This window comes from Schistocerca piceifrons, chromosome X (assembly GCF_021461385.2).
Source record: "Schistocerca piceifrons isolate TAMUIC-IGC-003096 chromosome X, iqSchPice1.1, whole genome shotgun sequence".
Lineage (NCBI taxonomy): Eukaryota > Metazoa > Arthropoda > Insecta > Orthoptera > Acrididae > Schistocerca > Schistocerca piceifrons.
In genome coordinates this window covers 595,112,094-595,139,943 of record NC_060149.1, presented here as the reverse complement: position 1 = coordinate 595,139,943, position 27,850 = coordinate 595,112,094, and the positions used below count along the sequence as shown (strand labels likewise).

The window sequence follows — 27,850 nt, the reverse complement described above, 5'->3', positions numbered from 1 at the left end:
TACTATGAAACACTATCATGAACAACACATGCAGATGTTAGGACTTCATCATGATTTAAATCGGCACCAAAGGAAATAAACTGCTGAAAGTTGATTATTCTTTAATGTTAGATTTTATTGTGCTTGCAGTTAATTACAGTAATACATATTTCAAGCTAGTGGCAGAATAATGGCAAGCTTCTTCAAAAGAGATATGAAAAATCTGCTTGCATTCAGAAACAGCATGTGCAAATTATTTTAGATGTGTTTTTGAAAGTTCTGTTTTATACATTGCACTTAAAACTATTTTTCAGGTGAACTAATAAGCAGGCCACACAGTGAGGTAAAAGCATGGACTCCACCAGCTGTCCCTCCTCCAGCACCACAGTCTGCACCACCAGAACTAGCTGAACAAGAACAATCTCTCTCAGGCGGTAATGACATACATATTACTCAAAATGAAATAAATGTATATAAATATAGTAGTCAGTATTATTAAAAGTTTGTGTGTGTGTGTGTGTGTGTGTGTGTGTGTGTGTGTGTGTGTGTGTGTGTACAGAAAATCTGTTTTCTGAGAGCCAAACTAGTTGTTTACATAGTCTGCATAGTCATTGGCAATAGCATGTTGTGCTGTCAGCTGATACTGAATTGAATATTTTTAATTGCTGTGGAAAAGGGTCCAGTGTAGTGGGCACTGCATATTTTATTTTTCCTGGAAGGCAGTTCTTACAACCAAACAAGGAAATTAATGGTTTATGGTCTATCATGAGGTGAAATTTTGTGCCATAAGAAACTATGAAATTTTATAGATGCCAAATATGATAATCAGTGCATCTTTTTCAATTTGTGAGTGTTTGGTCTAGGCTGAAGAGAGCATTTTAAATGTATATGCAATGGATTTTTCATGCCCTTCATCACATTTGTGAAAAGGAATTACCTTGATGCAACACTGATACACATTGGTGGCTAGGATAAGGCTTTTTTATGTTACATATTTCAGCAGACAAGAAGAAAACTTTAGATGATATTTAAACTTGTGAAAAGTGTCCTGATACAGCTGTCACCATTCATATTTTGCAAAGATTTTGAAGAGGTTTGGTGACTTGGGTCACATTTTGTATAAATTTTCATAATAGTTTATTTCGTCAAGAAATGTCTGCCTCCGTAGCACAGTGGTAGCATTACCGCCTACCATGCAAGGGGGCCCAGGTTCGATTCCCAGCAGGAGACTGGGTGTTGTGTGTCCTTTATCATCATTTTCATCATCATTGACATGCAAGTCACTGAAGTGGCATCAACTAAAAAGACTTGCAATACGGCAGCCAAACCCTGAAGGGGATATCCCGGCCAATAAATGCCATACGATCATTTCATTTCATTGTCAAGAAATGACCGAAAGTCTTAAAGTTCAGAGGCACTTTGGTTTCTTTCAGTGCCTTCCACATGTTGCTGAGTTAGTTGAAGTCTTTTACAATTAAATATGTGGCCTAAGCACTCCATTTGTTCTTGACAGAATTCACATGATTTTAGGTTGTACTTCAGTGAGTTTTGTTCCTGTACCTGGAATAGTAGATGTAAGTTTGCCAGCTGTCACTCTCTTGTAATGCCACTTATTAACATATAGTCCAGATAAGTGACTACACTCAGATAGTTTTGAATCATCTGCTTCAAAAAACATTAGAAAATTGCTGGTGCATTAGCAGTTGTGCAGGGTAACCTGTCGTATCTGTACAATGAGCCCTAAAAGTATTAGCTTTAGCCTGTCACAAGTTCTCCTGAATAATATCTGGACTAAAAACCTTGGGCAACAAATCGGTACCCCCACATGTTCGTGAGTAGGGAGTTAACTGGATGCGCAAACATCAATGAAACCGAGGTAGCTTAGTGGGGCTCATGTCTTGCCATGTAAATGCAAAGTTCAGCTGTGACAAAAACTGGTCCCATTTTGCCAGGCTGTGGGTAATAAAGTGTTATAGTCACATGCATAAACCATTAAAAAAAAAAAAAACCCTGCAAAATTCCTGGGAAACAAAAGCCGGGACATTATTGCTCACCTAGGTAACAGGAGGACCAAACCATGAAATGATTTTACTTAGGAGGTTCGCACTAGCTCCTGTCGTTATACTGTCAATGGGCCTCAACAACGTGAACCTAGTAAACGCATCAACAGTGATGAAAATAAGCGCACTTTGTGTGGAGAGAAATAGTCAACAAATAGTTGCTGCATGGAAAATTCCACCCATCTGGAGTTAAGAAGGCTGCACTTATGCCCCAAACTGCGTTTGGACCTTTTGCATTCCTGATACTGTGTAACTAATTGCTTAACATCTTTGTGCAGGAAAGTCCAGATGATGTGGTCCCTGATCTTATGAAGCATCTTGTAAAGGCCCAGGTTCCCCCCCCCCCCCCCCCCTCCAACATTGAATGATGGTAATATTTAAAGATGGCAGGAATTAGCTCCCTTTGAAGACAGATTTTCCAAATCCCACCTCCTTGGGTTTTTGCGCATGGAACGTCTTTCCTAACATGGTACCCAGGTGCATCTTCTCTGGATTGTATTCACTGCTCAATCTTTCCTAAATCAGAGTCTGAATCCTGATGTAGCCCCTGATCCCCAAAGAGTTCAGGCATTTCACACAAAACCACAGCCATCAAGGCCTCTTGCTGGGCCACCTGTTCTCTAGGGCTCTTCTCAGCATCAGATTCAAACATTCTGCTAACGACATCAGTGACCATATTGTCAGAACCCGTGTTATGTCTGACTTCAAACTTAAACACTAATATCCTAATGGTCCACCTCACGATCTGACCGGTCTTGTAGGGACGTGCCAGCACCCACAACAGGGCTTGGTTGTCCATCTCCGACACAAAGGAATGATCATCAATGTAGAATCGAAATTTTTCAGTACCAAATAGCACCACAAGCACCTCCAGCTCATAGGTGGAATATTTGGTCTCAGCACTAGTAAGGGCATGTGATGCATAAGCCACAGGATGTCACTGACCATCCTCCCCTTGCAGCAACATGGCTGCAACACCAGAGTTCGATGCGTCAGTTTGAAGGATGAAGGGCAAGTCAAAATTCGGGAATGCTAAAACCAGAGCATTGCTCAATGCACGCTTACGGGTATCAAAGGCCGCCTGCTGGGTATCAGTTCACGTAAATTCCTAATTTTTCCTACGTAGTGTGTTCAGAGTGGCTGCTAATTCAGCAAATTTGCGGATATATTTGCTATAAAAATTAATCATTCCCAAAAATTGGATTATCCCTGTCTTACTCTTTGGAGAACAGAATTTCAAAATGGTTTGCATGTGGGAATGATCTATTCCTGTCCCATCTACTGATATTAAATGCCCTATGAATGAGATTTCTGGATGTGCCAAGTCGACCTTGGATGGATTCATGGTTAAACTTGCCTCCCCAACCTTGCCAAAACCTGACAAAGATGCTCCAGGAGTTCAGAGAAGGTTTTGCTGTATATGACGACATCATCTAAATAATTGTATGTGAACTGTAACTATATGACCCCCAAGATGGAATCCAACAGACGAAAGAACTGCAGCTTACATGGATAAACTGAAATGGAGTCAGCTGAATTCATACAAACTCCAGTCCATAGCAAAGGCTGTAACAGGCTTAGAAGCCTTCACCAGGGGAATCTAATAGTAGGCTTGGTTGAGGTCCAGGACCATGAAGTACCTCATACCAGCAAACCAAGTAAAACAGTGGTAGAGGTCTGGCAAAGGAACAGATTCTAACACCACCTTCTTATTTAACAAATGGTAATCCACCATAGGTCTGATGCCTGATCCATTACATTTCTTAACTAAAACTATTGGAGATACTTAGGGCAAGACAGACAGCCGGATAACTCCCTTGCCCAACATTTTGTCAATCTCGGCATAATATGGTGACTGTCTAACAGGAATATCATTGTTAAGTTGAATACCATATTCCACCTTATTAGTCATCCCAAGTTTATTAGTCGGCATGTGAGGAAATTGTTTTAACACCCACCACAGCTGTTATGCCTCCACCTCCAACAGATGCTGCAAATTAAACTCCCCATAACTATCAGCCACCAAACATACCTCATGGACACACTTATCATGGCAAAAGACCAACTTTGTTGTGGGCATGAACTGAAATAAAATGACCTTTGCTCATAATCCAATACTAATCCAGTTTTATCCATAAAGTAACAGCCCAAAATTAATTCAAGACTCAAATTCTTAATCATGATGACCTAAAGTGGCCAAGAAAATTTCCCAATGCTGCAATTGACTCCCAAGGCTCTGATGGTAACCAGTTGCTGACCATTGGCAGTGTGATGCCTTACAAAGGTTGGGTGCAACTGCCCAGACTTACAAATATGCTCATGTCTAGTATACCATTCATAACTGACTAGTGATGAAGAGCTTCCCAAATCCACTAACCCACATATGGGTTCATGATTAATATTGGTGCAGGCAGGCAGCGCACTACCCACACTGAGATGATAGCAAGCATGTGGTATCTTATTTCAGCCATTCTGCCTGGTCCTACTTCAGCATCAACTGTTTGGCTCTGTGCTAGTCTGGCAATTACACTGCCAGGCAAAGTGCCCAGTGTCCACCTACAACAAAAACATCTGCTTGATTGATTAGCAATACTGGCACCAGATTCTGAATTAATCCCACATTCTGCTTGCTTAACATCACGACTACACCAGCACCTTGCATCGCCTTATGCAACTTACAATTCTAATTCTTGAAATGTGGAGGGTCTACCCATGAACAAAAGTATATGATAGATCTTCTGGATTTATCCCCTGAACAATGATAGACACTACCTCATCTTTGGATAAAGCTGCTTCAAGGGCTTGTGCTGCCACATGCACTTCCCAAATGTAGCATGAAAGAGGCTCCCTTTCCTGCTGAGGAGCCCATGGGGATAAATAATCTTCTCTGTAGGATGGTGTACCTCAATTTACCTGTATCTCACTCCTGCACCAAGGTGTCACTGACAAACTCAATGAGCGAAGCTTTACATAGTGGGTAAATGAGTTGTAACTCTACCTGTCAAGAAACTTTAAAGATCCTAACTTGTTTCTCCAAATCAACTGAAAATCACAGGAATTTTACAAGACACTCCACAGAATCAACGGTGAGCGACAATACATCACAAAGCACACATAAAAATGGGTTGGGTAACTTAGCAAAACATTGGAAACCTCTGTCTAAACCATGTGCAGTATCAATCAAAGCTTAAGGAAAAACAACCATACAGCTCAGTGATTAAAACAAATTTCTGATCACAGCTCAATTAAAAATAGGCTAGCCTATAATATAAAATATTCCCCTTAAGTAAGACTACAGTTTGATAACCAATAACAGCTTAGAAATCAAACTTTATGAAAGTGACCTACCATTAACACTGAGAGGTTGAGCCAGTACCAATCACCAAAGCAACAAACCTGATGCAAAACAGATAACTAGTGATCTTAATTGCTAATTGATTTCAAACAGTCAGAACTGCCAAAGACAGCCATGAGCAGTAATACAATGCCAGTAAGCTGTTGTGGCCAGAAACACTCAGTCAGTATTCTGAGTTACAGCTCCATGTCCACGGCTGATAACAACAGAAGGCCACTTTGGGTTGAGTTAGCAGTCCCCACTGAGTCATGCAGAACTGTGTGTTCTCCAGTATAAGGGAGCCAACTAATACCACACAGCCGCAGCTCGGTCCAGAAAGCCATCAAACTTCCATGTGCGGCACTCAACGGCTGTCAGCTTGGTACACTCTTTACACGCTCACTGCCACAAACACACTCACTGCTCCCGTACAAGCACTCCCTGTTCACTACTTCCATTATCAATTTCAAAACCAAAGCTGGCCAAATAAGCAAGACGGTGAAGATAGGACACCACCAAAGATATCAAAATAAGAATCGACCATAACATGCAAGCTGCACCAGTTCAGTGAGCTCCATCATTAAGCAGGTAATGGAACCCCTTAGGGAAATAGCAAGCAGTCCAGGAATGAAGGCCCATATGCACTTGGTACATCTGCCATGAGGTCTCATCCGAGACATGGAGGAGGGTGCGCCACCCGTTATGGAACACATTGGCTGCAACTGGTTGAAAATCATAGATCATGTTAACACAGATTACAGGGCTCTCACTACTCTGGTTTGGAGGCAAAAGGAAGCTCTGAATCAGAGGCTCAAATTATTCTGTGATGATCTTGGATGCAAATTTCTTGACCTCCACTTTAGGGTGGAAATTATAGGGGTCCCCTGAATAGGTCAGGCATGGACTACATGAAGAAAGATACTACTTGGATAGCAGAGAACATGTAGTGTGGACATGGAGGCTTTTTTAAGTTAGAAGAATACCTCCTTATGGTCAATGATGAATTTCCTGCTGAAATTGAAGATGGATCAGTGATATCATTCTCAGAGGTGAACATTCATCCTTGCAGATCAGAAAGCAAAAATGTTAAGGTGATAATGGGAGACTGAAAGAGCACAAAGAGTAAGGTTCCAGAATTTGTATTGTTTATTAAAGATAATAATACACACTAAGAACAGAAAGCAAGCTGAAAATCTAAATGAATAGCAGTGAAATCATAAATTCAGATCGAACATATATCTGAAGGATATGTTTGACATAATGGTGGCAGCACATTTATTGCCAAAAAGAATTCTACAATATGTAGTGGGGTTACTATGGATTATGAATGTGAAATAATCTGAGCGAAGTTAAGCACCAAGGGTGGAACAAACATGGTTATCAGATGGTTTTATGCACTATATGAATCAGCAGCTATAGTGGCAGAGTGATTCAGAGAGAACTTGGACAATATCATGAGTAAGTTTCCTGATCATGAAATTGACAGCTATAGAATGGGACAGTCAGCAGATTAAAAGTGGTACCAGAGCCAGCCACTATTGATGTAAAATCACAGAAAACAGCGACTATTACAAAATACTTACAAGTAACCATACACAGTGACCTAAAATGGAATACCTGCTAACATGCACCTAGCTGATGCTAGGCTGAAATGCAGTGGGAGAATCTTAAGAAAATATAATTTATCCACAAAAGAAGAGACTAACAAAATACTTATTTGACTGATTCTTGAGTATGGTATGATCTCTATATAGGTTCGATGAGATTACAAGATTAACCAAAGGGTTGGTACATCTGCTAACACTTTTTTGATACACTGTTCCTCTTTTCTTTGCCATACACCTCCAATTTTTATCATATATGACTATGGTGGTATTTATCCATTCAACCTTTCATTATGATTTTAAGTGTTTGTATTTTGTGTACATTTAAGACACGCATGTCCAAAACATGAAAAAACCAACTTTTTTACAGCAAAGTATGCAAGAGAACTTCTGTGAGGATTGGAAAGTAGAAGAAGAGGTATTGGTGGACATAAAGCTGTGAGGCTGGGTCATGATTTGTGCTTAGATAACTCAGTTGATAGAGCAGTTGCCTGTAAAAGGCAAAGGTACCAGGTTTGGGTCCTGGTCTGCCACAGTTGCGATCTGCCAAGACGTTTCAAATCTGTGTTCACTTCACTGCACTGTGGAAACAAATTCTGGTGAACTTCTTACAACATTCTATGGTTTTTTGGATAGATTTTATTGAGCTTAGAACCATATCCAATGTGTCCATTGCTGCCATTGACTCATTGTAGTCCAGCGCGCACTCCTGTTTCTGGACCTTCTTTCTAGCTTTATGGTCAGTTTTCTTTGCCAATGCTGCAACTTGTGAGATCCAAACTTGTCTTTATCACACCACTTGACAGCTAATAAAATATCAGATGACCTTAACAGAGTTTGTTCTTTTTTTCAGCTATGTCTTCATTTAAGGCATGTAATGTGTGTTTTTGGGGATTTTTCCACATGTATTTGTAGCTCTGTAATGCAATCACATACCACCTGTTGACATAAATAGATGTGCTATAGAGTGACCACTATAGCCCTTGTTTTCCCCAGGCTATATTCTTTGATGTCACTTTCAGCCCCTGTATAAACAAAGAAATCCAGTATGTAACCAGTCTTGCAGTCACAGAACATGAATAACTTTATTTCAGATCATCTTTTCTTAGAAGTAATGTAGTGCTTAAAGAATAGTTTCCCATCGAACAGAAGCAAACTTTTGGCTACACAGAATGGAGAAATACATTCCTAATGGTCTGACATATTTAATCAGCAACCTTCCTCACTTTGAGAAGTCTGTCTCCAGCACTATCCAAGAAGTCAGCAAAATACAGAACACTTACAATCAAATAAAATCAGTTTCTTGAGAGCAATTATTCCAAAATGGGTGTATAAAAAATTACTACTTTCTTCCACAATAAACTCTAAAACTGACAGTGATGCAAATAATTGAAAATATTGAAAGATTGAACATCAGGCATCCAGATATCAAATAATCCCTGCATTCTCCACATTTAAAGGATGCACTACTGGGTGGTATTTGTTTTGTTGTTTTGTGACCAATACACATTATGTGTACTCTTCTCTGTTTTTGTAGAGAAGTCACATTCACTGTTACTTTCATACAAGTCTGAAGATTATTTGGAAATAACACAACCTGCAGTTCCATGTATAATACCTGTTGTGGTTGAGGCTTGACGAGATGCAGTTCTTTCTTTGGAGTCAGAATCTTTGTCTGACAAACAAAGATCAGACAGATCCTTGCACTCAGCTTTAATAAGTACTTCCAACAACTCCAGCAGCTTGGATATATGAGATCCCTTTGGCCTTATGAACAGTTGCAGATGTGCATTTGCAGTGACTCCACTGCCTGCAACATACTGAGTTTCATACAAATTACAAAATGTTCAGTTAAAAATCTGCATATCATCCACAGAATGATCATCCAGCACAGACAAGCAGCAGAAAGTGAAAGAGCTCACACTTGTAAGGGGTACTTTCTGTAAGGTGAGAAAATTTATTATTCAGGTTGCATGGAACAGTAGCATGAAGTCAAGTCAAACAAAAAATATTGACACTTTGTAGATATTGATAAAATATGAGTTTGGAAGTTTTCTGTCAAACAGTAAAGCAAAGTTGAGTGATTAATCAGTTTTTTCATGAAAAGTGCATATAATTATACAAAAAAATCTATGGACAAATCAGTATCATGATTTTTAGCCAGTAGTGTCTGTTGGCAAGCTATATTCTTCCTTGAACAATTATTAATATGACTATGAACTTCTAAAACATGATAATTTTAATTTGGAAAAGCTATACAGCAATTGCTATCTTTAGCTTGCAAATGGAACGGGATTTGACGGTTATTACGAGCATGGTTGGGTCAGGCCATTATTAGGAATTGTGCTATCTATGAACTCAATAATCTAAGTAATGGTATGAACTGTTCTCCTTTCAGAGCAACCATGTCACTTACACTGAAGAAGCGAACCTTTAAATTTCATAAAGAACAGAGATATGTTTCCATTTAGCAACACTGACGGGTTCCATGAAAAGTGTGTTCTCTCAGTTAACCGTGCCTTACCTATCGCTGATCACTGCAATTAAGAATCAGAAAATATAGAGAGAGGGAGGTTACATACTACACTGTCTATTTATGAACAACTGCTACCAGTGAGCGCACAACTTCAATGGTCCATCACAAGATGGGTCTTGTGCTTAAAGGATTAAACAAATACAGGAACAAGAGATATGTTGATTTGCTTTTATTGTTCATAAATGTTCCAACACATTGCACTGCAGACATAAGGAAAGACAAGAAATGAAGAGCAGAACAGTGTGCCTTCCTTGCATGTTCTAAGTATGAAAAAGGGAGTAATAAACAACTGAAGATAAAGTTGAGTACTGATAGTTATCCTGGGCTTTTCATAAGTTGCAGGAAGTTATATTTATATACTCACTATTAAGAACATAAGTGTTCCAGTTCTTTTTCATGATTCTAAGTTACTAACCACCAACCTGTAACACTTTTCATAAATTTTGCGTGTGCAGTAGATGGAAATTTGAGTCATTACTGACTGATGTAGCGTATTATATGAAACACCGAATCTTTGTATGACCTTGTTTATTTATATTGGGTATGGATCCACTAAATCATAGCAGTCAAATGTATGATGATCGAGATGTTAACATGCTCAACAGGAAATATTCACCCTACACCAAATACGATCACTAAAGGTTAAGTTCTGCATTCTGGCTCTAGGCAGGCCAATTGGGCCTGACCGACTGCTGTGTCATCCTCTGCCAGTGGTGTTATCGGATGCAGTACGGAGTGGTATGTGATCAGCACATGACTCTCTTGGTCACTGGTGGTTTCTTGAGCTTGGAACCATTACTAATTAGTCAAGTAGCTCTGCAGTTGGTCTCACAAGGCTGAGTGCATCCTGTACCAGTCCCCCACCAAGGAAAAATCTCTGGCTGTATGGGAACTGAACCTGCATCCCCACTCTGCAGCCAACTGCTCTAATCACTCATCCATGGAGGTGGGCTAAATATGATCACTGTTAGTACAATAATATCTCTTGATAGTTTCATGACACCTCAAAAGTAAACTAATTACCGAATATTTTCAATGCGTAGTTCCTCTGCACATTTATGAAAGACCCTTTTATTGTGAAAATGATGGTACACATCCAGATGCAAGCCATATGACTAAGTCTGGCCTTAAACAACATCACCAAGCTGTGCTTCTCACTGATCTCTCACAAAGTGTTGCACCATTGAGCAGTGGCTCTTTGTTGTTGCACTGTGCCACTGTGAGAATGTCGCTACCACATTCTGCCATGTTGCTGTTCCATCATAAATTTGGATGAGGAAGATAACTTTCTTTTACTTCTCTTAATGAACAAGAAAACCCCAAATGAGTGGTAGCTATAGATGGTAAACACATATGTGCCATCAAACCAGCTGACAGTGACTTGATTTATTACAAATACAAAATTTTTTCTCCATAGTGCTGCTAGCCATGTGTGATTACTACTAGATTCACGTTCGCTGATGCTGGTGCCTGTGGAAGAGCGAAAGGTTCAACCGTATTCAAGAATGCATTGCTTTATAAGAAGTTAATTGAGAATAGAATTAAATTCCCTTGAAAATGGCAGCTGTATGTACCACCAATCATTGGTGGTAAAGGTTTTAGTATGTCATTGTTCTTTCTGCATCCATACAGAAGCAATTTCTTAACAGTTAAAAATTGCACTACCATCTCTGTAGGGCTAGAAGATACACTGAATATACTTTTGGCATTCTTAATGACAAGTGGAGAATTTTTCAATGGTCTTTGAATGTATCTCCAGAATTTGCCAATGATGTGAAAACATGCTGTTTTGAGAATTTTGAATACGATGAAGATGGATACAGATCTGAAAACACTTTGACTACTTTCAGTTAACATGACATGTCAACAGGCAAAACACATTTACCATGGCAGTTTGAAAAATTATTACCTTACTGAACATATTGAAATGAAGTATATTCCATATTTAATCATTTAATAAAAGTGAAAATGTTGTGCATGTACAGTTTATTGATCATTTTTGTTATGACACTTGCCAATTGTTTTCTTCTCTGAAGTACTTTTGTCTCCAAAGTCCTGAGAAAACATAATGATGATTGCCTCCATTGTTTTAATTTTCTTGACTTTAATATTCTTCACACTCCACATTTCATATTGATGGATGTTTTTCAGCATCACAGATTAAGTCTTCTGCATTGATTTCCATCTCAAGCCAACAGTATCGCTAAAGGTCTACTAATGCTACAAAATGCTCATACACGGCAATATCAGTGTGTCATGTGCTGATGGTTTCTATGCAGCTTAATCTGTTGCTTGGCTAGTCAGTAGTACCACCGAGTGGCATTTAGCAAAGGCCATGATTGAAAGCAGTGTTCTGCCAGTGGTGGTGATAGCCTGTTGTTAAGAGCCACAGAAGTGCAGTGGCACTGTACGTCTCAACGTGTTCATTTAAGCCAGTGGTCGTCAAACTGCGACCCACGGGCAGCATACGGCCCGAATCAAGTATTCGTGTGGCCCGCGATTCTCAGCTGTATTTTATAACAATATGCATCTGACAACTAACAGTTGAACCCAAAACGCCAACTAACGTTAACAGCTGTAGTTTTCCTGCTTAATAACAAAAAAATACTTACACAGCCAGTATGATTTTAAGATGTGCATAATTTTAATCGATGTTGATGAATTCGTCCATGAGCTAAGTAAAGTTGGCCACTTACCTCAGGGGTATGGGGGTCAAGTAGCGCGGCCACTGCTGCGTTACAGTGGGAAACTTATTGTTTTGTCTTCCAGTACCAACAACTCTCGTGTGCGAGCATCTTGTAGTGATCAGAGTCTACGGTATGAATTTTGAGATGGAAGTAACATGAATTTGTGAATGCACGTTACAGAGATGGTCATCTTCAAATGTGATACTTGCTTGCAGCAAGGAACATTACATTAAAGATCTTATTATACGGGGCAATGAGTAGAAGAAAACTGACATTCAAATCATATGTCATAGGGTCTTGTATTGAATAATGCTTTAAAACATAAGTACAGTTACTTTTATTAACCAGTTAACTATCCGTTCACACGGACAACACAAGACTTAGTTACGCAAAGCTGTGCTACAACTCTGGGGTCGCTGAGGGTGCAACAATCTGAAATAGAGAACATTTGACACGAAGTGGTCTGAATGGTGCTGATTTTTAAGGATCACTACATGGGGGCCAGCTGCCAACTTATCGCGCCCTTACCACAACTAGTCTACTGGACGCTTACAAAATACCGATTTCCATAGCTTACCAATTAATAATAATATTGGTACACATGCAGCCCAAGTTGTCAACCCTTCATGTTAATACTGGATATTGAGCAAAAAGCTTTGATGACCACTGATTTAAGCCAATAGTATGCCAACAGAAGCATTGCTAATAAAGGCATCTCAGTGGCATGGTCTCTAGAGGCTCTAAGTGCGGAGCTCTATTTTTGGTCTTTGGTGGAATAAACTCCTTTGCCCCACTTCTTCTTTTCACAAACACTCTACATGCTGTTGTGCAAACAAGGAATCAGTTAAGTTATTCATCTACTCTGAAGACACTGTCACTGATGTATTTGTAAATGTCTGGTAACAATTATAATTTTGTTCTGTAATGAGTGTCCAACAGTAAAGTCTCATATGAATTTTTTTGGTGAGAAAGACAACATGTAGATGGACAATACATAAAGAGTAATATCAATTAATTTAATAAAATGCCCTCCTCATGTTATCACTGACGTGTACTGAAGATCTTAATTTCCCCAAAATCCTAGCCTCTTTATCATTTTAAATGCTTTTGCAACTAATCTGCTGTTCAGTTTCACTTGTTCCTATTGATCAGTATTTAAATTCTGTAAAATGCTTGCAGCCATTGCCAGCACATGCAGCATACTGTATCTCCATACATATTATTTCTCTTGTTACGTATCTAACAGTAACTGGAAGTACTATACAGGGTGTATCAAAAAGAACTGCCCAATTTGGCACATCTATATTTCTGAAACTAATAAACATACACAATGAATTTCGTTTCTCGGTGAAGGGGGAAACTCAATAAGCTTTTTTACATACCTTTTCATAGGTGTTCATTATGCTCCCATTGAGATGCACGGCATATGTCAATGCAGTATTCACAGAGTTCTCACACTGCAGCGAGGATGTCTTCCACAACTGCTGCTATATGATGTCTTAGTTCATTCTTTGTTGCTGGTAATGGAGGCACATAAACAGAGTCTTTTATAAACACTCACAAGAAATAATGACATACAGTCAGGTCCAGTGAACTTGGAGGTCAGTAATGTAAGGCTGAATCATTTAGTTCAGTGCAACCGATCCATCGTTCAGTAATTGTTTGATTTAAAAATTCCCACGCTTCCAGATGCCAGTGTATTGGTGCCCCATCCTCTTGGTAAAAGAATTTGTTCGAATCAGTCTCCTACTGTGGGAAAAGAAAGTTCTCAAGCATATCAAGATATGTGCTTCCTGTAACAGTGTTCTCAGCAAAGAAAAATGGACCATACACCCTTTCCCATGAAAATGCACAAAACACATTAAATTTTGGAGAGTCCCTCTCATGCTGTACAACTTCACATGGTTGTTTTGCACCCCATATTCTCACATTACAATGGTTCAACTTTCCATTTAAATAGGATCCTGCCTCTTCACAAAACACTAACCATGGAAGAAAACTGTCATCCTCCATCTTGCCAAGTACTAAATTACAGAACTCCACACACTGTTATTTGTCACCTTCAAAAAGAGCTTGCAGTAACTGAATTTTGTATGGTTTGATGTGTAAACATAGATCCAACACATACTAGATGGACATTAGGGTCGTGTTGAGCTGTTGAGCTGTTGAGCTGCACGGTGAACGGATCTCTGCAGACTCCTTGTGAAACTATAGCGGATGCTTTCAACGTTGGTGTCAGACACTCGGGGACAGCCCAGCAATTTGCCTTTACACAAACAATCTGTTTCTCAGAATTGTTCATGCCATCATCTAATGATCTGAGCTGTTGGAGGATTCACACCATACCTAGTACGGAAGTCACGCTGATCATTTATTACTGACCCACACTGTGCAAAATGTAGAACACAAAATGCTTTTTGCTGTCCCGACACAGTTTTTACTAGAACTTAAGTGGGCAGACACTGCTGCTACCTAGTGGGAACCATGTGAAACTCAAGAGTTTGCTCTTTCCAACAGTACATTCTTCATGCACACATCTCAGATAACATAAAAGTTATGATTTTTTTAAAATTGGATGATTCTTTTTGATATATCCTGTATACCACCCAACCACCCACTTTTAATATAATAATATACTCATACTATTCCAGTTTTATTTAACTGCTGTAAAACTTATTGCTATGTCTCAATAAAATAGTAAAAATATTAATTTGGTTGCATTCACATTATGTTTCGTATTTCACAGGTTGGCGATCTGACACAACAGAGACTGAACCTTCAAGCACACCAGTTCCACAGCCTTCTCAGACAGTTAATGGGCTTGAAGAAAAAAGTGAAGGGGAGGAGAACGTACCAACAGGGTCAGAACTGACTCACTATGAGACACCTGTTCCTGGAACTACACTTAAATGTCTTGGAGATGTTTCATTTGGTGCTGAAGAGGGTAAAGTTATAGGAACACAGCAACCAGGAGGGCCATCTGGTTACCGAGTTCTGGAAGCTCCTAGTCCACCATCCGACATTGCGTATCAGCCAAGTGAGCTGGGAAGCGCACAGGGCTCTTACCATGTATTAGAAGGTCAGGCACTGACACAAGAATCTCCCACTAAACCTTTGCCACTTGTATCCCCGTCCTCTGGTCGTTCACTTGCATCTGATGTTCTAGAGAAAGCTAGAACAAGATTTGACAAATTCTGGGGTAAAAGCAAGGAGTCACCTGACAGGGAAGGAAAGGTATAAAACTATAGCACATTTCATTGTATAGTAATCCAGCTCTTATGTACTGCAGCGTCCACACGCATGTCTTATGCATGGAACAAAACTGTATATCGATGCTTTACTTCTGTAGCAGATAACCATTCCCTTGATTCTCCTGCTTGGGATGTTATTCCATTTTAGCTGTTCTTACTATTGAGAAACATGTGTTATTTATGATTCACTTATTATTTATATATCTTTGATATGACAAATTAAAATGGAAATGCACTGAAACATCCCATTCAGAAGATATATGAAATTTATAATTACAAGAGACTGTGCCCTTGTCCTAAACTTTATGGGAGATAAATCAACAGTTTGTTTGCTAATTTATTATTATAGTAATAAATCAGATTTAGATGTCAAAATGGCCAATTTATTTATTTTGTGGTACAAATAAGTAGCAAAATATGTCATTTGTACCTCAAGAGCTTACTGTTTGCTGTTTCAAATTGTCAGTGTATATAAAAAATTATATGGCACTCGATTTTAATCTATTGTTCTAAAGCAATTCTGAGGTGAACAGCCTCTGTCAGCTATTGAAATTTCTAATGAATACATTTTTTTTTAATTTCTTTATTTCATGTTACATATTTACTCAAAAGAATATCTGTTTTTCAACAAAATGAAAAAAATGAGATTCATTGCTTATGTAATTTAAAATAAAAAATAAAAAAAGAAATAAAAACAGTTCTGTAAGTATAAAATTTGAAATGCATTGTTCAACATGAATATTCCAAAAATAATCATTTTATTTGTTATCTATGTGTCTGCTTCTTAGTTCAGAGCAAATTCATAGCAGACTGCTTTCATCTATTGGTTGTGCTACTTCAGAAACAGACTGGATGTAATATTATATCTGTTGCTTGCAATTAATAATTGTTGTATTTGCTGTTGATAAAGGTTAAGTCACTGTTTGCTTCCATATATCACAAGAGTTTGTGTGATTTAGTGTACTATAGGAAGCAGTTTGTCACTCATGTTGATTTTGATGACTGAAAATAAAGTGTATTTGATGAATGTATATCAACACAATTGAAAATTCTTGTGTGTATTCTGTTACAAAGTGGATTCTCTTTTCTATATCCTCTTTTCCTCTCCACTCCAAGAAACGTATGGGAAACATACCACATGGAAAAAATATATCTAAAAACAAAGATTCTGTAACTTACCAAACGAAAGCGTTGGTACGTTGATAGAGACAATAACAAACACAAACACACACACAAATTTCAAGCTTTCGCAACCCACGGTTGCTTCATCAGGAAAGAGGAAAGGAGAGGGAAAGACGAAAGGATGTGGGTTTTAAGGGAGAGGGTAAGGAGTCATTCCAATCCCGGGAGCGGAAGTCTGCTTGTGTCTGTATATGTGCGGATGGATATGTGTGTGTGTGCGAGTGTATACCTGTCCCTTTTTCCCCCCAAGGTAAGTCTTTCCGCCCCCGGGATTGGAATGACTCCTTACCCTCTCCCTTAAAACCCACATCCTTTCGTCTTTCCCTCTCCTTCCCTCTTTCCTGATTAAGCAACCGTGTGTTGCGAAAGCTTGAAATTTTTTTTTTGTGTGTGTGTGTGTGTGTGTGTGTGTGTGTGTGTTTGTGTGTTTGTTATTGTCTCTATCAACGTACCAACGCTTTCAATTGGTAAGTTACAGAATCTTTGTTTTTTTTATATAAAGTGTATTTAGATACACATATATTTGAACAAATTAACAGAAATATACTGTTACGGCAAAATTTCATTGTGCTCATTGACTATTTACCATGGCACTCTTTCAGCATGTTCATACTGTTCAGGAAATATACACTGGAGTCTTATGTAGCATAGTTTATAAGCAGTTCAAGATAAACTTGGGTCTTTATGCATCAAACAGTGGTACACATTTAACTGAAGCCTTTCTTGCAAAGATTTTCATGGTAATAGGTGTGGCAGCTGACTTAGTGTCTAATACTACAGAAGTCTATACAAATCATCAGAACACCCTGCCAGATAAGATAACAATTGTTAGAAGTCACTCCTGCTTGAGGTAATTATAAAGCAATGAATAACATCCAATTATGACAGCAAAAGTCAATGAACAATTTAAAGAACTGGTTTTCACACAAACACTTGAATAAGAATTTGAAAAACTGATGTGTCTTGGCTAGATAGAGATAGTTTGCATGAAATACTGAAATTATGTGGTTTTCCAAACTATTAATAATTCATTTACATACATGGCACATGCTGCACACATATAGAAGAGTTTATTCAGTAGCATCAGATATTAAGTTTAGCTATTGAATTAAATCAGACGAGTAGTAGACAAGTTTTGCTATTTAGGCAGCAAAATAACTGATGACAATCGAAGAAGAGAAGATATAAAATGTAGACTGGCTATGGCAAGGAAAGTGTTTCTGAAGAAAAGAAATTTGTTAACATTGAGTATAGATTTATGTGTCACGAAATCTTTTCTGAAAGTATTTGTATGGAGTGTAGCCATGTATGGAAGTGAAACATGAATGAGAAATAGTTTAAACAAGAAGAGAACAGAAGCTTTTGAAATGCGGTGCTACAGAAGAATGCTGAAGATTAGATAGGTGGATCATATAACTAATGAGGAGGTACTGAATAGAATTGGGGAAAAGAGGAATTTGTGGCACAACTCGACTAGAAGAAGGGATCAGTTGGTAGGACACATTCGGAGGCATCAAGGGATCACCAAGTTAGTATTAGAGGGAAGCATGGAGGGTAAAAGTCGTAGAGGGAGGCCAAGAGATGAATAGCTAAGCAGATTCAGAAGGATGTAGGTTACAGTAGTTACTCAGAGATGGATAAGCTTGCATAGGATAGAGTAGCATGGAGAGCTGCATCAAACCAGTCTCTGGACTGAAGACTACAATTAAAGCTATTCCTAATACAGGCACTATAAGGGGCATTTCCACTGAGATATCGTGTTTTTTTTTGCTAGTGTTTCCAAAGACATCTTTAGTCATGTTTTTGAGATGTGTAGATGGAATTATGAATCACAAGTACACTCTGCCATACACTTCACATTAGTTTGCAGAATACGGATGGATGTACGTGACATTAAATGCCTAGCAAAGTTAACTTTAAAATTAAACTGAAAAAATTTCTACTTAACATCTCTCTGTTTACAGATTTATTATTTAGAAATTTCCAGTATGTATAGGTTGTGCTTTCTGACAGTAACTAGATGTGATGGCAGTAATGTGTGAAGAACAATCAGGATGTTCATATGTAACTGAGAAAGTCTTGTGTGTGCTGATAATGTGAAGAGAGCTGAGAGTCACACATACCTTACTCAGCATATTGCCACATTCTTGAAGTGAATGTAAATCAAATGAATTGAACACATTAAATTACACTAGGAATAACATTTTGTTTGTAATGAGAATTGTAACAATGTTTTTAATTAGCGCCTGATGGCACATGAAAACACCCTCAGGCATATTTACTAGACTTTTTTTTGTTTTTGTTGTGAACTTGCAGTAGAAGAGATTTGTTTCACAGTACAGGAGATGCTCAAAGCTCTTAAGGTTTTCATGTTAGAGCCCATGTTTACTAGACTTTTTTTGCTTTGAATGATCATCCCTATCATATGCATGAATATTGACCATTCCTCCTGGGACACCCTGTATTTATGACTTGTGTTGTACCCATGATGGAAGTAACTGAATTTAATGTGTGTGTGTTTAAAATTAAGATTATTTACAGTAAACAACATCATGATTGAAGAAACAAAGAAATGACTGTCATTAGCTGCTAGTGGACACTGATTTAAATCAATGGTGAAAATTGAAAATTTGTGCAGGACTCTGATTCGAACCTGGGTATTCTGCTTACTAGGCACTTCTTTGTGTCTGATTCATAATGGCTGCAGAATTAAAATTTTGTCTGTTCTTTCGGACATATAATTAAGGTGAGGACGACCAATTAATCACTTCAGTGCAGATGCACGCCAAGCTTGAACTCTTACGGGAATTAACAAACTGCCACAAGTAACGATGATAATGGACAAGGGACACTACATCAGTAGTGTATGTATAAGTTGAGAATTTGGGTCTGATGGGGGTGTTCTAAGGAGTCAGTGCAGTTGCAATGACGACTGTGTCTGGATGGCACAGTGGTCAGCGCATCTCCCTAGTAAGTAGGAGACTCGGGTTCAGTTTCTGGTCTGGCACAAATTTTCGACTTCCGGTTGATTTAATCAATGCTCACTGGCAGCTAATGTCAGTCATTCCTCTGTGTCTTGATTCACATGTCCATAATAACAGACACCACATATATAACTTCATGATTCTTTTCCAAACATCACACACCATCTCATCTTTTACTCTATACGTACTAAGGATTGAATATAACAATTGTGTCCTGTTGAAAAGCCTTACTGATTAGTTCCAGTACTGTTACATTAAATGAGAGATCACTCACAAAATGTGTGGCAATAGTGGATCTGAGATTAAATATTGTCAAATGTTATTCAGAATTTCTCCCTCATCTGAAATCTATCTTATTATTATTATTATTATTATTATTATGCTCTACATTACCTTCATCATCATCATCATCATCATCATCATCATTATTGTGGTAGGGCACTGTCCTAGAATAAATAACTTTTCAAATTGTTTATAAAATATCAGCAGTGATAAAGATTGATAATTACTAGCACCTCTACTATCAACATTCATACATAGAAGTTCAGCAACCGAACATTTTAAATACATTAGAAAAATGACCTGAGAATGGTGGATTACATACTGCCATGAACTGTGCTACTTGCACTGTGGTGTAGCAGTTAGCATCACTGGCTGGTATGCCACAGGTCACCAGTTCAAACCCAACCACTCACAATTATTTGTCATTTAGTATTTATCAGTTCTGGAAGGTTTTCAAAATTTCATTTCTAACGTTTGTATATTCTGGAATATTCAATAATTGAACAAATAGCTGCACTCTCCATCCAGAAGTTGGTTATTTTCTGGCTATATGTTGGTGTTTTAATAAATGTGCTTTCAGTGCTAAATGTTGTATTTCATTGATGACTGTGCTTTGGGATTTGGACTTTAGTTTTGTCATGATGTGACATTTTTTGATGGAGACAGTGGTTGCTTCAAAACATCGACTGTAGGTGCCCTGAACATGTTGTGCACTGCTGCAAAGAAAGAAGAAGAATTTTTTGATGACTACTGCACCATCAGACATTCACCATAACAACAGTTCCATTCACACCAGTCAACTGCAGATAATTATAACCAACCTGGGGGATGTAGTTGCTCCCCAACACACTGTAGCCTTTCCCTGATGCTTACAGGAGTATCTGCCACTCACTTCGTCTCTGAATTCAGGGATACTAAGCAAGGTAACCCTCTATGGAGGAGAGGCAGCCACAGATGAAAATCCTCCATGGACGACACCCCCCAAGATGTCAGAAAATTTCGTTGATGGTCAACCTGTTTGGGCACTAGTTGACTCAGAAGCTTCCTTTTCTGTAATGTTAAATGCTTATTGTTGCCAGCTAAAGAAGATTGGGTCCCATGATATGAAGGCATTTGTGCTGAAAGTCACAGATGGGAAATATGTCCAGACAATAAGAAAATGTAAGTCTTATAACTCTCAGTGAGAGAACACAGCTCTTGGAATCTGTCACTTTATCTGAATGTAGGCATAACATTATTCTTGGATGGGATTTCTTGCAGGCATCACGAGCAGTCATAGATTGTGGAAGATTGGAGCTCACAGCTAACAAAGCTATTTCATCAAGCACACATAACAAAGATCAATATAGATGATTAGTTAAACTGTGAACACACTGTTGATTGCAAACAGCTACTCAGGCTCACAAAATAAATCTACATCCCAGCAATGATCATAAGCATTGTAGGTGGTCAAGGAGAACTTTGAATCGCAGACGAGTCCAGTAAGGGTAGCTTAATGCCATTGATGAAGAATCATACTCCTCTGACACTGCAAACAATGTAGAGGAGGAAGCTACTATCAAAATGCCACTAGGATATGACCTGACAGAGGAGCAAAGTGGTTGAGTGTTACCCATTCCACACTCACTTTTGCATCCTTTCAAATCTGGTGTGGAGGAAAGATAAACCAAATGACCAATGGTGAAACATTCATGAAAAAAGATGTCTACCCATTGTTGCATGCTGATGTCACCATAGACTGCTTGAAAGAAACAAAATATTTCTAAGCTGTGGACACGCTGACAGACAAATGGCAAATCAAGGGCCATGAGACTGACAGTGAAAAGATTTCCTTCATAACTCCTGGCAGCCTCTATCAGTTCAAAGTCATGCTGTCTGGACTATCTAACACACCAGCCAGCTTTGAGTACATGATAAATAATCTGCTTTGAACCTTAAATGAATGAAGTGTGTTTGCTATCTGGATGACCATGATATTTCTTGAACATATTTGAAGAAAATATAAGTCACTGAAAGCTGTGTTGGAGTGTTTTCAGACTGCAGGCCTCTGCTTACACCTGTATCCGAAAAAGTGCATCTTTGTTGCCAAAGAAATAAAGGTCGTGGTGTATCTAGTAAATGGCAGTGGAGTCCATTCCAAACCAGAATAAAGAAGTGCAGTCACCAATTTCCAATATCTCAGCACATTCGAGATGTGAGATGTTTTCTTGGAATGTGCTTGTTCTACTGCAGAGAGATGCAAAATTTTCCTGGAACAAGGTGCTAAAATCTCCAGTCCTAGAACTGTATAACAAGAATGCCAAGACAAAATTTCACACTGATGTTTGTGGTTATGGGATAGGAGCAGTCCTAGTACAAATTCATGAATGTGGTGATAAAATGATAGCTTATGCTTCCAGAGTACTCTCAATAGCTGAGAGGAACTATTATACACCCTAGAAAGAGTGCCTTGTAGTTGTATGAGCCATTAAAAAGTCATGTTTATTTGTCAAACCATTCACCATTGTGACAGACCACTAATCTCTATGATGGATGACTAGCCCGTTGAGCCCACTGAGTCAACTGACAAGATGGGTATTGAGGTTTCAGGAGTACAACACACTGGTATATAAAAATGCATGCAATTAGAAGGATGCCAATTGCCTTTCGAGGAATCCTTTGGTGGAGCACAGCAGTATGGAGCAGTATGGATGAACTCTGTCATTGTTGCATTAAATGACATTGCTGCTGGACACAGGGAAAATCACAAAGGCTTGAAGAATGAGGAACTGATCAAAGGAGAATTTCAATTAATAAAGAGAACATTGTCTAAGAAAAACTATGATCCAATGGGGTTGTAATGGTTGCTCATCATCCCAGCTGATCTATGGCTAGTCATCCTAAAGTTTATCCATGTCACTCCAAAATGTGGTCACCTGGGATCTGTGACGACTCTAGACAGAATATATACTACCAGAGCAGCAGTAAGGAATGTTAGTGATGGAAGTGTGTGCAGGAAATACCTCTGGGCATCTAGTACTAATTCTAACTACAGCGGCACTTGGGGAGGTTCCCAAAGCAGACAAATGGGAATCGATTGATAACAGTCTGCACTTACTACCCCGTCTGCTACACTGTCACCAAAGCTGCAATGATTGCTGAAGCTCCAGAAATTGCAAGTGTCCTTGTAGAGAACATCATTTTGAAGCATCGAGCACCCTGTGTAATGATTTCTGATTATGGAAAAGTTTTCCAGTCGAGACTAGCATCAGATGTAATTTCACATTATGACATCACCAACAGATGAATGGTCTCACAGAATACTTTAACAAAACAATGGCAGATATATGCTCATGATGTACACTGATGCCAAACAGAGATATTGGGGTACAATATTGCCCATCATGACATTCATATACAACACAGTGAAGCAAGACACTACATGTTTCACACTGTTCTTTCTGCTCCACAGTCACTAGGCCAAAACCATAATGGATACACTGTTCCAGTTTGAAATGGACGATACTCAGTATGACTATGCGAACCACATAATCACAAGGACCACCGAGGCAAGACAGCTAGGTCATCTACAGACTCTGCATGTTAAGGATAAAGATCAAGAATGCTAGAATGACAAACACTAGCCATTGGAATATGGGTTGGGGGACTTGATATCAATATTTATACCTGTTCAGCAAATGTGAGTACTTGAAAAGTTAATAAAGTAGTGCTTTGGGCCATATCTTAAACATTGTTGCTTATCGGACATCACATCCAAAGTTGAGGATTATAACCATTCCTCAAGAAGATAAAAATGCAGAGACATCATCCATGTTCTTCGCATGAAACCCTACTACATTCCTGAAGTGCAGATCAATGATGAGGGCTTGTCATTCAATGAACCTGAAGACTAGCTCAACTTTGTGAAGATTTGACGGGTTGGGATAAATTTGATGTTCATCATAGTGAAGAGGTTCTGACAACACAACCAAAAAGTGAGACTCTGCCAGCAATGCCATATAGAGGATCATTGACAAGATCTAGATCCAGGATGCTGTAGCTGTCTCCAATGAGAACTTCAGAAACAGCGAGTCATTGTTTCTCCAGGAGAGGTAGCAATGTCACAAGCTGTACTGTATTCAGTGTGGTGTAAAATTAGCATCATGCTGTGGGTTACCAGTTCAAACCTGACCACAAGCAATTTGTCATTTAGTAGTTATCAGTTATGGAAGGTTCTCAAAATTTCTTATGTTCATAATATTTGTATATTCTTAATATTCCACAAATTTATAAATAGCTGCACTCTCTGTCCAAGAGTCAGTTCTGTACTAGCTGTATGTTGGTGTTCACAATACCTTCTTTCGATGCAAAGTGTTGTATTGCAATGATAACCCTGCAATCAGATTTGGACTCAAGTGTGGTTATGATGTGCCAATATTCCAAATGAACATTATAATGTGTGAACAACTTCTAAGAATTCTATTGGTTATATGAATATGAGCTTTTATAGTCTGATATAACTGCATTAATATCACGAGACAGCTGGTTGGATTTCCAGTTGATTAATTTTTTTCCACTTCTTTGGCTCAAAATAAAACCTGAACTTCTGACAGACGTAGAATGTTATATGATGTGTTGTCTTTCACATTTCTCAACAATAGGGCCAGATTACATAAAGTAATGGCTAAAGAGGTATATGCTCCAAGTTGCTTGATTCCTAATGTAAAGCATAAGACGAATTTGTGACAGCTCAGATGTTGCATGGTCATGTTGTTCTCTTTGACCTGTTTAACTGCAAAGAATGAATCTTCCTAGTAATTAAAACATCCAGCAGTCAGCTGCAGTGTTGCAGAAGCCGGTAACAACGAAGCAATGTACTAATATATACAAGTGCTATTCAGCTGCATATCATGGACTCTGCACCATCCCTGGCATGGTGAAGTTGTCTACCTGCTGAATTATGGACAAAGAAAGCAGTCAAAACTGAACAAGTGCAATATATACATATCTGTGAAATAAACTACAAAAGGCTACTTTTTGGCAAAGCTCTGCAAACATGTCCAATGCCTCAGTATTGCACATTTTTATGAACGCTTTTTGTTAACAATGTGACAAATAAATGTGTACCTCATACCATCAATATTAAAATCAGCATCAGTAACACCTTTGAAAATGTTTAGAGCCACTACTATCGTAATCAGAATTTTGCAGTTTGTAATGCATCATTGATCTGCAGATATCAGATGATAATTGCTTGTAAAGGAGGAGGAGATTAGTGTTTAACGTCCCATCGACAACGAGGCCATTAGAGACGGAGCACAAGCTCGGGTTAGGGAAGGATGAGGAAGGAAATTGGCCATGCCCTTTCAAAGGAACCATCCCGGCATTTGCCTGAAGTGATATAGGGAAATCACGGAAAACCTAAATCAGGATGGCCGGACGCGGGATTGAACCGTCATCCTTCCGAATGCTTGCTTGTAAATGACAGACTATAGCTGAAGGATAAATCACATTATATGATCGCAATGTCTTTCTTGGCAAGGTGAACTAATACAAAGCTCTCGGGTTTCCAGCTGAGTGAGTTTGTCAAAAAGAGTGATGTTTCATAGAATGTCACTCCCATCATCTTCTGGTGAAGTGTTGAGGTGGCATCTTGGTTATTCTTATACAGGCACTGCAGGGCAGTGGGCTGCCCCCTCACCTCCCAACAGAGTGGGTGGGAGAGGGAGGAGGGGTCACACTTGAGTAACAGCATGGTCCCTCAGACTCCGTCTCACACGACATACGGATGTATCTTGGTTGGCAGTACTGGCAGTGTGTTGTGGCCAATAATGGTTCCAAGGTAGAACTTTGTTGGGAGGCACCATCTCTGTTCTTGAAGCCATCTCTGGTTCTAATTTCAATGGCTTCTTTTGTTAGGCAGGCCCCGGATGGTAGCACGTTCAAAATTCTGAAACTGAACATCACAGCAGCAGAAAGCAGAACACTTTGAACCTTGTGAGAGGATAAAGATACTATTGTGCTGTCAACAAATAAAGGCAATGTGACCATTTTATAGAGTGCCACCGAATATCACCAGAAAAATTGATAAACTATTGCTGGAATAAGCATACAAGGAACTTACGAAGAATGTGACATCAACCATGAAAGACTTTCACTCCTCTAAAGAACTCTGACTTGCCACTCGAATGGATAAAACAACTACAGCCACAGGCAGCAGCACATCCTTGCTCGTTTGTGCTCCTAAAAGGGCATAAGGAAGCAATGCTGTTACATTCAACAGTAAACAACTGCCAGCTCACTGACATATGGAGTGGCCAAACATGTAGCAGAATTATTGAAACCTTTGGGCACTGTGTGTACCATGTGAAGAATTTTTATGAGTTTATACAATTGTTGGAAGATATTCAAGTCAAAAAACTTCTGTTGGTGAGTGTAACTTTTTGAGCCACTGATTGTGAGACCTCTGAAACAACCTTTCACTCCCTCTTACTTTAATTGCAACAAGTATTAATAACTACAGCTAGGATGTCTCCCCTGGCACCAGGAATAGCCTGTCTGTACATGGAATATTTGAGATTATGGTTAGAGGGCCCACATGCCTCAGACCCAAACACATCTGCAGGTATGTGGATAACTCTGTGAACGGCAGTGAAACCACTGACAAATTCCTTGGACACACCAACACCACCCACGAGAATATAAAATTTACAGGGGAGGTGGAGACAGATGGCTGCCTCCCATTTCTGGACATTTTGCACACTGATCTGTGTTGGCATGCATCTATCTTCCATCACTTGATCCAATGTACCACAATTCTAACTGATTCTTGGTCACAGGGCTCAGGCTATAACTGACCTGGAAAGCCTGTCCACCAAAGTGAAAAACCTGAGGACAGTTTTCCTGGTAATGGCTACAGTGAGACACAAATTAAGAAGGGCATACACACAATGTGCTGCTCTGAAATAAGACAGGAAGAGGACAAGTGAATGGCATTCTTGCCATATGTGGGACCACCAACAGCAAAGATGAAAAAGATCCTTAAGAAATATAATGTTAAAACAGTCATTCAGCCACTGCAGAAGATTAAAGATTTTGTTGGCTAGGCCAAGGATCCAGTGGGACTGTTCATGCCTGGCATCCGCGAGTGTGCGCTGCAGCACACTGGGTAGACACAATGCTGGGCTCAGCAGCGCTGGTTGTGGTACACCACATGTATTCGCCTGAGACAGAAGGATAAATCAGCAGTCGCTGAGCACAGCTTAGAAGAAAACCATATGTTTGATTTTAACAGACAAGAATGCTGAGCAAGCCCTGTGGATTTTGAGACAGCGTAATACAGGAAGCCATTGAAATCGAGACCAATGGTGGCCTCATAATCAGAGATCGTCACTACCAACTAAGTTCTGCTTTGGATCTGTTACTGCTGAGAATACACTGCAGGTGCTCCCAGTTGAGAAACATTTAAATGCCACATAAGGTGACATCTGACCAAGCACACCAGGACTCAAGTGCAGCCCTCACTCCCAGCCCCCCCCCCCCCCCCCCCCCGCTGCTCTAAGGAAGGGTGATGGGGCATGTAACATGAAGAAAACTCAAGAGCTGTGTGACATAAACAAAAGTTGGCAGGCATGTTTCTACATCTGAAAGATGATGTGTATTCAAATTTCACATCAGTCACATAACAGTGTTACTAGTACCGCCACTGGGAGGATGCAAATCAGGTTTGCTTTAAATACATGCTATAATGGTCACGAGCGTTATTTAACTTTCAGATTGGATGTGGTGAGCTGATGTTAGTCAAGAACACCTTTAAGGCGACAAAAGGCAACATTATCAACAGCTCACTGAGTTTTAACGAGGTCGCGTAATAGCGCTATGAGAAGCTGGATGTTCCTTTTATGATACTGCAGAAAGATTCAGCAGGAATATAGCCACTGTACATGACTGCTGGCAGTGGTGGTCATGAGAA

General features: G+C 39.2%; 1 protein-coding gene across 1 annotated transcript in view; it reads left to right on the top strand.

The window, feature by feature from the left end:
• LOC124722543 (microtubule-associated protein 1B-like) overlaps positions 1 to 16,465 on the top strand; it is a 633,686-nt gene extending 617,221 nt beyond the window's left edge. Inside the window, exons 16-17 of the mRNA XM_047247685.1 lie at positions 294 to 413; positions 14,947 to 16,465. Coding sequence (XP_047103641.1) covers positions 294 to 413; positions 14,947 to 15,440 — 614 coding nt within the window. The 3' untranslated portion in view covers positions 15,441 to 16,465. The remainder of the gene's footprint in view (positions 1 to 293; positions 414 to 14,946) is intronic.
• Positions 16,466 to 27,850: the final 11,385 nt, after the last annotated feature.